At 35.0% G+C, this 15622-nt stretch overlaps 1 protein-coding gene across 1 annotated transcript in view; it reads left to right on the top strand.

Moving 5' to 3' along the window:
* The first annotated feature begins 1292 nt into the window (after nucleotides 1–1292).
* LOC113077848 (ribonuclease inhibitor-like) overlaps nucleotides 1293–15622 on the top strand; it is a 32137-nt gene continuing 17807 nt past the window's right edge. Inside the window, exons 1-3 of the mRNA XM_026250117.1 lie at nucleotides 1293–1722; nucleotides 8306–8476; nucleotides 8932–9102. Of these exons, the coding sequence (XP_026105902.1) occupies nucleotides 1673–1722; nucleotides 8306–8476; nucleotides 8932–9102 (392 nt within the window). The 5' untranslated portion in view covers nucleotides 1293–1672. The remainder of the gene's footprint in view (nucleotides 1723–8305; nucleotides 8477–8931; nucleotides 9103–15622) is intronic.

Here is a 15622-nt window from a genome sequence, read left to right as displayed (position 1 = left end):
GCATGAACTCAGTGTGTGATTTGGTGATGTAGCCCACTTAATAACGGTTGCACATCATTACAACAACACTTACCATATTATTGTAGAGGATGCTGTATTGTATACCCCTGACTCGATTTGAGTGGGAAATTAAATAATCTGCGGTTGACCACTGCACGCACTTGTTTGCACGTGAGCGAAGGTGTTTTTATGAGTCTGATCTTGCAAACGCTGGACCACTGATCCGTCAAACCTGCTCTTGTAGTCTGTGTTCTTCTGGCTATTTGTATTATGTATCAGATATGCTTGGGGGAAATGTAACAGAGGAAAAGTATACATTTTATTTAGGATATGTAGTGGAGTAAAAGAAAAGGTTGGCTGAAATATAAAAACTTAAGTAAAGTATACCGATACTCCCAAAAAATACCTAAGTACTGTAACAAAGTATTTTTAATACGTTACATTACACCACTGTTTATTTCAGTTAAAATAATTAATTTTAAGTAACAATTTTTAAGGTTTCAGTTAATTATGATAACCCTGGCCTTTCACTGTATGTGGATGTCAATGTTAAAACTTTATTTTTTAAATTAAGGTTTTTATTTGTCAAGTTTTTACAATATGGATTTACAGTACATCCATTGTACAAATACAAATAAATAAAAAAAGTTATTAGATTCTAGAAAATTTTACTTCCGTAGATTATCTGCAATTCTCAATCCAATCGAACACGCTGACATTTTGCAAAGATGATGCGATTAAGTTAGTGTAGTTTTGCTGTTTATCTTAAGAAAACACATGTTTGTTGTGCTTTTGTGGATTTCTGTGGATCCAGCTTGTCTTGCGCTGGTCAGAAGTGTTATGCGGTCACACATAACCTGCTTTTATTCAGGTCAGAAGAAGCTGTGAGGAAGAAGCAGATTATTGAAGTCAGTTCTCAGACGGCTGTAGGAGGGTTTCGGGTCAGCACCGGTCATGTATGAATATATATATTCAAATTCAAATACATGTTAAATTCAAAACACAAATATGCACATACAGTACAAATATTCAAAACAAATGTGGACATATGGTTTAACAATTCGAAACCTACACAGGTGCACATATAATACACATGCAAAACAGATGTGCACATACAGTTCATGTTGTTTCAAACCGATTCATCTTTAGAACACAAATTAAGATATTTTTGATGCAGGGCGACAGCTCTCTGACCCTCCCATAGACAAAAAGGGTCCTTACATGATCAAAGTCCAGAAACTTAGCAAGGAGATCGGTAAAATAATCCATGTGAATTTGCGCTCCAGTGAACCGCAAGTCCCGCCCACTTTCATTTGATCTCCATCTCAATCATTTTGACACTGACAAGTGTTGTTAGAGGCAGAGCAGCCTGAAAAATTTAACTTTTACCTAAATCTTGATTTCATAACAACAAACATGGGTTAATGGGGTACAGAAAAACAGTGGAGAAAATTACAATACTGAGCTCCAGGGTCAGGTTTTTTTTTTTTTTTTAGATCCAGGGTCAGGTCGCGCGCAGTGGTGAATGCGTGTGACGTCACTGACGCGAAGGTGACTCGACGCTGCAGATCACTTCTGCTTACCTTTTCTTCTGAAGGACGTGTGTTCTCTGATATGTGTTTGGCATTTCCACACAGAGACAGAGTAAGTGCTGGAGATCTCACTCTTCATCATGAATCACGCACAAACACCCCGAGATCAGGATTTCTCTCCAGGATGCAGGTACTTTCAACACATTTTACTATAAAACCGACAAGACCTTAAAGAAATCATTTATTAAAAGACACAAAGATATCTCAAAATTCACTAGTTTTTTCTTTTTTTTAGAACATAAATGATAAAAAAATAGTGATATTTGTATTTATTTATATTTAAAAAAGACATACTGTTTGTAACCCATGTAGTCCCTTTGCAGGTATAAACTGATTGAAAACAGAAAGCTTTTTTGACAGTGTGTTACAACATTTTAGCTACGTTTTTTAAACATTTGTTGTAAAATTGTGTGGAACAATAATGTCTGTTTATGAAAATGTTAGCTTACTGTATCATATATTTGATACAGAAGTTTCTAGAGCCTGTAAAGGATTAGCATGATCAGAACTTTGCTGATAAACCTGTTCAAGAACATGTACTGTGTACTGGACTGAACCAGCTTGAGCTTTCTTCATTATACATTCATTATATATATATATATATATATATATATATATATATATATATATATATATATATATATATATTTTTTTTTTTATATGTTAAATTAAAAAAAATATGTTGAACATGACAAAATAGGCTTTTGAGGAAGGTTTATTTTGTCTATCTCTCAGTAATCAAAGAATTGCGATGAATTGCACATATTGGCAATAAAAACATCATGTATGAAATATCATGTTAAACAAAAACACATGCAAACTATATATTTTGTTGAGTAGCTTATTTCTTAGATACGTATGCATATGTATATATGTGTATATACACACGCCTGGAAAAATTATCCATGTCTTGTTGATCTAAAAGTAAATTCAGTATTGCTTCAGTAAGTGCATTTCTCAAAACAACCCATACAAATAGCAAAACACCATGGATTACCTGCCAAAACCAGTCTCTTGCTCAAAATCCTTCCTTCATCTCCAAAAAATAAATAACTGTCAATGAACATGTCAGTGCCATCAGAATGACAAGTCTTTGTGTCATAGTTTACGGATAAGACAATCAAATTGCTTCGTCATGTTGTCAATACAACAGTGTACTCTGGATGGATGTTCTGATGCAAACTATGGCAAAATTTTGGATGACAGTTACTGTATTGAACAGTATGCCATATGCTTATGTATGCCATATAACCTTCAAAAGTACACATTTACACATTACTGTATGTGTGATATTGATTGAAAGAGACCGGATAGAATTCTTAGTTAAATTTTTACTAGCGGTCTGAAAAAAAGAATTACCCTTTACAATGTCATTGTGATATAGAAAAAGAAATATGGGCACAAAGATGAAAATAAGTAAGTTTTCAGAATGTGTAACTCTTGTGTTGTCCTCTGTCTATACATTACTGTAAGAGTTTGAAGTATTGAACTGATTTTCTGAAATAAGCTACAAAGTCTAAAGCAGGGTGACAAACTAACTTCCTGGGGCACCACACCGCTATAGAGTTTCATTCTTACTATAATTAAACACACCAGATCCAGCTAAACAGGCTCTTCAGGCTCATCTGAGAACTAGATGGTGTGTGTGTGTGTTGTGCTGTGTTCAAGTCCTCCGGGGACATTCATACTTACGAGTTGAGAAGTCATAATTATGATGTCAGGTGTGTTCAAGTCACTTTGATCGGAACAACTTTTCTACATTAAAAAAAGACACTGTATATCTATAATACAATAATGCATGTCTTTAGCTGTGTCCATTGCATCCGACATGTTTTCTTACTGACAGCCCTGAATTTGACAGCCCTGATCTAAAGTCTGTGGATAACAGAGTCTGTATGTAAAAATGATCTTGATTTATACCCCTAAAAGGGTGACGAATCCCCTGAGATACAAACATTTACTGACAGATTATGCTACGTGAGAATTAAATTCATAATAAAATAAACATAATACGCTAACACTTAACAACTTTTTAAACTTAAAAGTCTCCTGCAAATATGTGAGATAATACATCAACTTTTATATGAGGCTGAGTATTTTCCCACAACAGACGTTCATGATGTTTTTAAATGCTGCTTGTCAGTAAAACAAAGAATGAATGAACACATTCATCAGATCTAAATATTCACAACAAACACCCTTTCATTTTTTTTAAGTTAAGTTAAAATTTGAATTTTATTTAGAACAGTAAGACCATAGAACCTCCTTATCAAAGTATTTTTTTTTTTTTTTGTTAAAAAATCTTCCTTTTAATAAACTGAACGTCTTCATTAAATCTGTTCAGCAGAAGAGATCACAGCCAGAGCTGTGTGTCATATTTACAGTTGTGGTCAGAATTATTGGCACCCTTGGCAAATATGATCAAAGATGACTGTAAAAATAAATCTGCATTGATTAACCTTTTGATCTTTAATGAAAAACAAAACAAAAAATCTAACCTTTTATTGAAGGAAAATAATCAAAAAAGGGGGTAAAATCACATTATGAAATAAATGTTTTTCTCCAAAACACGTTGGACACAATTATTGGCGCCCTTTTATTCAACACTATTGCAATCTCCTTTTGCCAAGATAACAGCTCTGAGTCTTCACCTATAATGCCTGATGAGTTTGGACAACATATGATCCTTCAGATAAAGATTATGTTGTTTTTGATGTTTGTTTTGGATCATTCATTGTCCTGATGGAAGATCCGACCAACCAATTTCTAGCAGAAGTGGTCATGTTTAGATTTTTTTATCTGTTGGTATTCAATAGAATCCATGTCAAGTCAAGTCAAGTCACCTTTATTTATATAGCGCTTTAAACAAAATACATTGCGTCAAAGCACTGAACAACATTCATTTGGAAAACAGTGTGTCAATAATGCAAAATGACAGTTAAGGCAGTTCATCATTGAATTCAGTGATGTCATCTCTGTTCATTTGAAATCAAGTCAATGATATTGTTGTAAATGAAGTGACCCCAACTAAGCAAGTCAGAGGTGACAGCGGCAAGGAACCGAAACTCCATCGGTGACAGAATGGAGAAAAAAACCTCAGAATAAGAGAGAAACAGACTAATATTAGCGTAGATGCCATTCTTCTAATGATGAAGCAAGTACATCAGGTTTTATGGGAAGTGTTCCCGGTTCCGGTTTACCTAATTAATGCAACCTAAAAATCCTTTAACGGATTTGGAAATTAGAAGCATATTCGTTTTTTTATGTGTAAGACAGGTTAAAGAGATGGGTCTTTAATCTAGACTTAAACTGATTGTGCTGAGAATTAACTGACCTCTGTGACGTGAGACAGCTAGCAGATGGTTGGTTTAACTGGACCCCAGTTTGTCAGGTATAAACTCTAAGACTATGTGCCATGATGTCATGTATCGGAACAAGATGTCCAGGACCTCCAACAGAAAAAATGTGACAGTAAAGCTCCGCATCGAGAGTGTCCCAGTATGTTCCTTGGTTAAACTGCTGTAACCGACCTGCTGTTTGAGTAGCAAATAAAACATGGTAGTTATAGAAGCATGTCCCTCCAAAGCGAACAGCCATATCTAGAATGATAGATAGATAATCGTCTAGCTCGGACCTTCGATCCGGGTAAACGGAACAAATTATGTATCTGAAGATCGAGAAGGCTAAAACGAATTCGGTAGGGGTGAGGTCTTTTGAACTAGGATTTATGGTATGGCTAAGCTGCATGATGCCTTGGCTGGTGTGAAGCTCTCTGGGCTGGCTAAAATTTATGAGGGACGGCTAGAGAAGGTGGGCTAGATCAGTGTAATTACCAGATAGGATCTGAAGACATAAGGCTTGGGAGACGGGGGAAGGCAGAATAACTGATGAAGCTGGCTGAGGAGGAGGTAGTGCTGTGACCAGGGTATATGTGCTGCTCTTAGATGGCACGATATGAGGGTATATAGAAAGGAAGGGGCTAGGGGAAGTGAGGGATGAGTAAGGGTAGGTGAGGGAGGGGAAAAAGGATAGGTTATTTGGAAAAGGAGAAGGTACCGAGGGAGGTTGAAAAGGTCCACTGGTGGGAATGAATCTGGAACCAGAAGTAAAAGAAGCCGTGTTGGTATTGATGGCTGAAGAACGGGTAGATGAATAAATGATGGAATGAGAGGATGAATGAGTGTTAGGATTTGTGGCGGTTTGTGAACCTAAAGATGAGAGAAATTATGTAATTATCTGAGATAGTTCCGAGGTAGAGGGAGCTGGGGTAAATGGCAATTGCACTTGTTGATGCTGTTAGTGAGGAGAGCGGTCGCGCTGACTTCCATATTGTGTCTGAATGACAACAGAGGATTTTTCTTAAAACCCTCCTGAACTACTTTTGGGGATGTAGATACTATTTGATACATTTTTGGGCTTTCTGAGACTCAAGATTAAACTAATCTCTGCAGTTCTCCAGCTGTGATCCTTGGAGAGTATTTGGTCACTCAAACTCTCCTCCTCTGCATGCATTAGGATGATATAGACACGTCCTCTTCCAGGCAGATTTGTAACATCTTTAATTGATTGGAACTTCTTAATTATTGGCCTGATGGTGGACATGGGTATTTTCAATGCTTTAGCGCTTTTCTTACAACCACTTTCTATTTTGTTGTTTGTTCTGCTTGTTTTGGAGAAAAACTTTCATTTCATAATGTGATATATAACCCCCCCCCCCCCCCAACACACACACACTTTCAATTATTTTCCTTAAATGAAAGGTTAGATTTTTGCTAATTTTATTAATTGAAGATCAACAGGAAAAACAATACAGATTTATTTTTACAGTCATCTTTGATCATATTTTCCAAGGTTGCCAATAATTCTGACCACAACTGTATATTGTGTTTCTTTTTCATATTAGGTATTCATGTTACTGTGGTATTTGTATTAGTTTTTATGACAGAGAGTCTGTGAAATAACTTTAATTTATGTTTTCTGTATCAACGGAGTATTGATGAAAATATATTTTATTTTAATAAATCAAAAGTTAATATTAAAACAGAAATTAAAAGGACTCTTTGTTATACAGAGTTTACTGTCTAAAGTGAAAGACTGGTTTCATTCTGTTTCATTATCTGAGCTGCATCAGAGAGCTGTGGATGAGGCTCTACAGAGTAAAAATGGACATCTGGATCTTTTCCTGCGGTTCCTTCTGGGTTTGTCAGTTAAGTCTCATCAGATTCTCCTTCAACTAATAATGAAACTGAAAAGAAGCAGCTTTGACAGCAATGAGAAAACAGTCGAATACATCAAGAAGAAGATCAGGACCATTGAGTCTCCAGAGAAATCCATCAATCTGTTCCACTGTCTGAATGAACTGGGTGATCGTTCACTAGTGGAGGAAATACAACAGTATCTGAAATCTGGAGGAATAAAGGAAGCCAATCTCTCTTCATCTCAGTGGTCAGCTTTAGTTTTTGTGTTGTTGACATCAGAAGAGGAACAGAATGAGTTTTGTTTTGATAAATTTGTTAAAGAAAATAATAATCCTGAAAATATGAAAGTTCTTCAGAAGTTGCTGCCTGTGATTAAAGAATCCAGATCAGTTCAGTAAGTATCAATGAGAACAATTTCTTCACTTAAAAAAATAAAGAAAATCAAACTTAAAAGCTCATAAATCTTAAGTGCTGTAGCTATTATTTTAGTTGTTGACATTTTGATGTCTTCAATATAGTGACACGGTAAAAAATTATTCAGGCATTCAAACAAAGTCAGAAAAGTCACATAGATAATTCAGGTTTAGAAATTATCATAATCATTATAATCTGTCATAAAAGACCAAGCGTAAATTGCGAGCAACCAAACAAGTGGAGAAGCAGCTCATATATACAGCAGCTCAGATCTCCTCAAATCTGATGGATTAGTTAATAGAGCAAAATAGCAGCTTAATTGAATACACTTTTGAAGACAACAATTGAAGTCTACAAGTTAGTTACTAATTATGATTGTTATATATATATACTGTATATATTTGTTGTTTATTTAGTTTTGACATTTTACAGAAGGGCATCTGGATCGACAAGAACTAGATTTAAAGTTATATTAAAACACATTAAATATCTGCCAGTTCACAGTCCAGAGTGTGGATAAAAAAAATAAAAAAAAACATGTTAAACCAGTTAGAAGATGATTTACATTATGTCACGATCATTAGATGGAGTGCCTATGAACTTCAGTAGAGGGCACTCCACTCAGGACCATTCCACCCATCAACCACCAGATGTCACTTGGACATTAGCACCTCTCATACTGTTGCACCACACCCGAACTACATTCCCCATGAGTCACTGCATCACAATTACTTTGCCACACCTGCACCTCATTCATCAGCCAATCATGACCATTCTCTTAATAAAATTCTGCACATGGATCCGAATGCCTCTGACTCCTTGTTTCACATTAATTGTTTACATTATTGTTTACATTAACATGTTTACTCTGTTACATACAATTAACATTTTACACAATTAATAGATAAATGTTGATTTAATCCAGTCTTTTTTTGTGTTTAAATTTGGCCATGAAACTTGGATAGTTTGACGTGCACTTTTTTTCTCATGGTATGAGTAATTTTTTTTATATATACATTGGAATTGCAAGCTGTTGTTTGATTGCTTTTTTTGATAATTGTTTGATAGTTTTTCACATGTATAATTTTCATCTCTCTACAGGTTGTATAATTGTGGTGTCACAGATGAAGGTTGTTCTGCTCTGACTTCAGCTCTGAGATCAAACCCCTCACACCTGAGAGAACTGAGTCTGTCTGAGAATAAACTAAGAGATTCAGTGAAGATGCTTTTTGATGTACTACAGAATCCTCAGTGTAAACTGGAGAAACTGTGGTAAGATCATATATGACTCACACATGCTAGTGAATAGTGTCAACAATCAAAGCAAATTTTAATTAAAAAAATAGAGATATAGTGCAGAAAAGGAACATTATTTGAATGAGACTTTGGATGCACAGACACTATTTAACTGAACAGAGATGACATCACTGAATTCAATGATGAACTGCCTTTAACTGTCATTTTGCATTATTGACACACTGTTTTCCTAATGAATGTTGTTCAGTTGCTTTGACACAATGTAATTTGTTTAAAGCGCTATATAAATTAAGGTGACTTGACTTGATGTTTATGACCATGATTTTTGTACTATGACATTTTAGACCACAGTCCAATGATCCATCAAACATTGATTTGTGCTTTAATTTTGTACATTTTCTTTAATAATTAATTCACAGCTAAACTGATCTGATCTGAGAGAGTGAAGAGTGTGTCATTGTTCTCTACAGGTTGAGAGATTGTGGCGTCACAGATGAAGCTTGTGCTGCTCTGACTTCAGCTCTGAGATCAAACCCCTCACACCTGAGAGAACTGAATCTGTCTCTGAATAAACTAAGAGATTCAATGAAGCTGCTTTCTGATGTACTACAGGATCCTCAGTGTAAACTGGAGAAACTGTGGTAAGATCATTTATGATTCACTTATGAAGCACATTTAAAGTAAAAATGAAGTGTTCTGCACAGCTTTTAGTATTGAAATAAAAAGCATTGCAAAAGTCATTGGCTGTTATGTTCACTGTAGTTTATATATAGATGATATATGTATTTGTTACAGAAGCAATTACATACCATCAAGTGAATAATCCAACTGAACATAAACAAAATACAATCTTAACATAGAACGGTTAAAATTTCTGACAAATTCATTTGTTGCACAATAAAATAAGGATGCTTTTTCAAGGCACTTAACTGTCTATCAGTTATAAATGTTTTAACACCTGCCGGTTCCAGGTTTTGTGAGTATACACACTGGGGTGAAAGATCTAAGAATGATGAGTGAAACATTTACAACTCATGAGTAGTTTACACTTTAGAATAGAAAAATGTATATACAGTTAAGTGCCTGTCGAATTCAAAATGTTTCACCCAATTTCAAACGTTTTATTCAGGGTTAAACAGTCATAATTTGGGGAAAATCCATTTAGTAAATGTGTTCAAGTTTAGACATCTAACAGTTTCAAATAATGTATAACACTTATTTGTGTGAAAAATATCAACAGACTATTTATAGTGTCTTTCGCACTGATCTTAAAAAAAAGTAAGCTGGTCACGCTTGCGATACCGTAGACTCCAGTGAGTTAAAACCAATGAAGGATTTCAGGAGTGTACAGTCTAACTCAGGACATCATGAGCTATCTTGGTACCTGTTGTATTTTGGAGAATTGTTCTGCTGACATTATGGATAATGGTAAGTTAATTTAATTTTCTTTAAAAAAGTCTATCATAAACATTCCCATTTAAAAACATAATTTTTCTCATAACATTAAATAAGGATCGTGATTTATTCGTAATATTTGATCATAGCATCATTATATTATCCCAGAGGTCTATTGGACCATTATAGGCCAGCTCGTCAAGCATTTTATGTATTCATTTTGGATATTATGTTTGATTCGATCAAATTTTTTTTAGCTTAAATTCCATTCTTATTTTTTACACAGGTTGGTTATAACCATACAGTAAATAACTGCCTTTAATTTCAGTTTCTTACTGCTTTTCTATACAGATAGTGACTGTGAGAGTTTGTATAATGTCTGGACCAAGAGTCAATTAAATGCGTGGGAGAACTCTTTGTGGAACAGCATTAGAGACATGAATTTAGTGTCAAGGGATAGGTAGAAACCTTTCGCCTTTCAAGAATTGGTTTGAGGAAGAAGACGGTGAAGAAAAAACAGAATCATCGTCAGAAGAACGTTGGGATGAAAATGAAAATCTGTTGCTTGAATTTGTTAATGATTGATTGGACACTTTGCATAAAGAGTTGCTTAACAGGCAGACCCCTTTCTTCAGTGACAGAGAAATTGCTCAATTAGCAAATGGGTGAATGAAAGTTTTGCACTCATTCATCACTCGTCACACTAACAATTGAGTAAGAGAGTCTTGATGGTGAATCATCTTTGTACTCTAAACAACTTTCTACATCAGAGATAGTTACAGTTTTTCTTGAATTTATTTTATATTGTATTTTTGCTAAATGCATTTAGATAGATATTTTAGAAAACAGAGGTCCTCTGGGAGTGTGAATGGATCGAAATGAAACAGACTGACCCTTCGGTGATGGAGTTTATGAGTACTTAATTGGCTCCAGAGAGACTGAAGCCAAGAGACTTTTTGTTGGATGTACTAATACATATAAAGCACAAAACGACTGACGGTGAGGAAATACTGTAAGCTACATAGATTTTACCAGCTTATACCCATACTGATTTTGAACTGAATGAAAATTATAACAGACTTGTCAAGGCAACCGCATACACCCGCTCAAATTACTACATCTGGTTCTATCTTACAGATGCGGGATTCCCGTTGAGCAGAACTTGCGCGCACAGTGAAAACCAGATGAACAGTGTCAAGTCAAGTCATCTTTATTTATATAGCGCTTTAAACAAAATACATTGTCCTCTAGACTGGACTATTGTAATACACTTCTAGGTGGTTGTCCTGCTTCGTCAATAAACAAGCTACAGGTCGTCCAAAATGCAGCAGCTAGAGTCCTTACGAGGTCAAGAAAATATGATCATATTACCCCAATTTTACAGTCTCTGCACTGGCTACCTATTAAGATCTGTATCAGTTATAAATTATCATTACTTACCTATAAGCCCCTAAATGGTTTAGCTCCTGCGTACCTAACTAGCCTTCTACCACGCTACAACCCATCACGCACCCTAAGGTCACAAAACGCTGGACTTTTGGTCGTTCCTAGGATAGCAAAGTCCACTAAAGGAGGTAGAGCTTTCTCACATTTGGCTCCCAAACTCTGGAATAGCCTTCCTGATAATGTTCGGGGTTCAGAAACACTCTCTCTGTTTAAATCTAGATTAAAGACACATCTCTTTCGCCAAGCATTCGAATAATGTATCTTTTATTTGTGAGTGTAGTTGCATCTGATCAAAGGTGCATTTTTATTCATTAGCTTGGGTTAAACTAATTTTACTTTGTTGGATCAGCAGCTATGCTAATGATGTCTGTATTTTGTTTCTATGTTTCGCCACGGGATTTACATCCCGTGGTAACTAGGATTTAAACAAGCTCCAGTCTGGATCCAGAACACCTGAGAAGAGATGATGCTGACCCTCAGAGGACCTCAGATGATGCTGACCCTGAATCAACAAACAGAACTAACAATTATTGCTAAATGTGTGACTGAATCATATAATAACTTAATTAATAATATTGATAGTTCATCGTCTAGCTGACTACGTCTTGTATTATTATTATTATTTTGATTTTTTCTAAAATCCTGTCAAATGTGCACAAACTACTAGCTACTACTAAATATTGTAGAAACATAATTTTCTGTAAAGTTGCTTAGTAACAATTTATTTTGTAAAAAGCGCTATACAAATAAACTTGAATTGAAAATTGAATTGAATTGTCAAAGCAACTTAACAACATTCAGCGGAAATTACAGGTCACCTTTTTCTTTATTTGTTTTATTTTTCAACATTTTTTATATATGTGTGAGTGTTTAAAGTATGTATGTTAAAATGTGCCTGGATCTGCATGATTACCATCTGTTTGAGTGAAAATCAGCTCGCTATTACTGTGTAATCATGGCTATCAATGTGAATGCATCTATGTGAATAGATGCTATTTATTGACTTTATGGTGCATTTATTTGATCACCATCTCTATAACTGGCCATCAGCACATATTTTCATTGTATTTCATTGTTAATGCTGCATTTCTAGCAATCTAGCAAAATATGTTCTGTAATTGGCATACAAAGTTAAATATATATTTTATTTTTCTTATTCAAATTACTCTTATTGTATTTTTCTAGTGCTCAAATAAATTACTTATATCATGGCTAAGTTTCTGTCTATTGTTTTTTTCATTTTATCATTTATCATGGTATCTTGAAATATAAACTCATGAGAAATGTGACTTTCAACCCATTACTTTTCTACTGATTTCATGTATTTTTATTGTTAAAAAATTATATTTTTTAGCATTATCAAATCTAGTTGATAAAAAGTAAAGCCCAAAGGGTCTTCTTTCCAAAGACACCGGAATTGTGTGTAACACAATTAAATAAGGAACTGTTAATCATAATCATAAAGAAAAATTATAACAAAAATAAAACAAGCAGTTTTAAAACTTTTAGAATGATTAAAAATTTTACTTAATTAAAATGAATTTAAAAACAGTTACAAAATTATTTTACATTAAAAAAAAACAGTGAAAATATAGTGCAATCAGTTCGGACATTGCACAGTGCTCATTCAATAAATGCACAGCTAAACAGATGAGTTTTAAGTCTAGATTTAAATGTGACTAGTGTTTTAGCACATCTGATCTCTTCTGAAAGCTGATTCCAACGGCGAGCGGAATAGACACTAAAAGCAGATTCCCCTTGTTTTGTGTGAACCCTTAGTATTTCTATCTGCATTACTTGAGGATGTGCTAATCGCCTTCCTGATATTGATGATCTTTTCAGAAAAGAAGGATGCAAACTCATTGCATTTGCTGTCTGAGAGCATTTCACTGGGAATCTGACTTCAGTCTATGTCTCGTAACTTTGAACGCTCCTCTGGTTTCAGTTGTGTTTTTGTTTATTTTGGTGACGTATAAATAAAGTCTTCCCATCTGCCTGCACTTGAGTCTTCGCCTCTTGCGATCCGTGACATTACATCCTTAATAACACTGGATGAAAATTTTAGAGCCCTACTGATGATTAAGTCTAGATTGTGTCCACTTTTGTGTGTGGGTCCATGTACATATTGAATCGACAGATACAAAAAAAAAAGCCTCAAGTCCATATATTCATTCATCAACTGTTTGACAAACACTTCCTGCTTCGATGTCCAGATTTGAATATAAAAAAAATCTCAAACATGCTCCGAAGTGCCGATCTAAAATCAACCGAGTCACGAACATGCTCCTAAGTGCCGATCTGAATCAACCGAGTCGCGAACAGGCTCCGAAGTGCCGATCTGAATCAACCGAGTCGCGAACATGATCCGAAGTGCCGTTCTGAATCAACCGAGTCGCGAACAGGCTCCGAAGTGCCGATCTGAATCAACCGAGTCGCGAACAGGCTCCGAAGTGCCGATCTGAATCAACCGAGTCGCGAACAGTCTCCGAAGTGCCGATCTGAATCAACCGAGTCGCGAACAGTCTCCGAAGTGCCGATCTGAATCAACCGAGTCGCGAACAGTCTCCGAAGTCCCGATCTGAATTAACCGAGTCGTGAACATGCTCCGAAGTGCCGATCTGAATCAGCCGAGTCGCGAACGGGCTCCGAAGTCCCGATCTGAAAACTTTGACCAAAGAATGTAAAAAATAACTCTATTTCTCTAATAACTCTACAACTCTATGAAAGACTCAGATCATGCATCTAAAATAAATCGCTATATTAAAAGAGAAATAATAAGAGAAGTTTCCTACCGTTCTGCTGTGTTTGGTCATCACGCGCGTCTGACGCTCCGCGGCGCGTCTCCGCCCCCCAGACGCACGTTTACAGCGCTAAATTATTCATCTTTGCTAATTATTATACATTTACTTCATTGTCAGCTTCAGGTACTAAAGGAATGATGCTGAAATTCTCAGAAATAAAATATATTTTAATGTATATTAAAATAAAATTAATGTTGTTTTACCTCATAATAATATTTCACTTTTTTCCTGTATTTTTGATCAAATAAATGCAGTTTTGATGAGTAAACTCCGGTAAGAAAAAAAAAAAAAACATAAAAATTCATTCTGATCCCAAACTCTGACCGGTGTGTGTGTGTAGCATTTACACACTAATCCCCACAATAATAAAGATGTTAAATACTCATCTGAGGAGAAAACTATGTTGCATCATAATGAAAGGATGTTTGACGTACACTTTTTTGTAAACTGAGCCAAACATTTTTTTCACTGATTTAGGGTAGAGTAAGAATATTTACTCTATTGCGTGTGTGTGTGTGTGTTATATATATATATATATATATAAGCCCACTAACACACGAGGCAAGGCAAGTTTATTTATATAGCACATTTCATACACAATGGTAATTCAAAGTGCTTTACATAAAAGAAAGTAAAATAATCATAAAGAAAAATTAAAACAAAAATAAAACAAGCAATTTTAAAACTTTTATAATGATTAAAAAATTTACTTAAAATGAATTTAAAAACAGTTACAAAATTATTTTACATTAAAAAAAAAAAAACAGTGAAAATATAGTGCAATCAGTTCGGACATTGCACAGTGCTCATTCAATAAATGCACAGATAAACAGATGAGTTTTAAGTCTAGATTTAAATCTGACTAGTGTTTTAGCACATCTGATCTCTTCTGGAAGCTGATTCCAACTGCGAGCGCCATAGAAACTAAAAGCATTGTTTTGTGTGAACCCTTAGTATTTCTATCTGCATTACTTGAGGATGTGCTAATCGCCTTCCTGATATTGATGATCTTCTCAGAAAAGAAGGATGCAAACTCATTGCATTTGCTGTCTGAGAGCATTTCTCTAATAACTCTACAACTCTATGACAGACTCAGATCACGTAGCTATCTAAAAATAAATCGCTATAGTAAAAGAGAAATAATAAGAGGAGAAGTTTCCTACCGTTCTCGCGCTTCTGACGCTCCGCGTCGCGTCTCCGCCCCTCACACGCGCGTTTACAGCGCTAAATTAATCATCTTTGCTAATTATTATACATTTACTTCATTGTCAGCTTCAGGTACTTCATTTATTATTGTTCAATGAACTGTTTGAAACAAAAAAAGGTTGTATTTCAGTAATAATTCAAAATTATCAAAATAAAATATATAAAATAATGGTTTATATTTTAATATCCTTTAAAATATAATTTATTTCTGTGATGTGCAGCTGTATTTTCAGCCTTATTCCTCCAGTCTTCAGTGTCACATGATCTTTAGAAATCATGAAAATATGATGATTTATTATTAGAACTATTAATA

This window comes from Carassius auratus, unplaced genomic scaffold, assembly GCF_003368295.1.
Source record: "Carassius auratus strain Wakin unplaced genomic scaffold, ASM336829v1 scaf_tig00023288, whole genome shotgun sequence".
Classification (NCBI taxonomy): Eukaryota; Metazoa; Chordata; class Actinopteri; order Cypriniformes; family Cyprinidae; genus Carassius; species Carassius auratus.
This window is presented reverse-complemented; position numbering and strand designations above follow the sequence as displayed.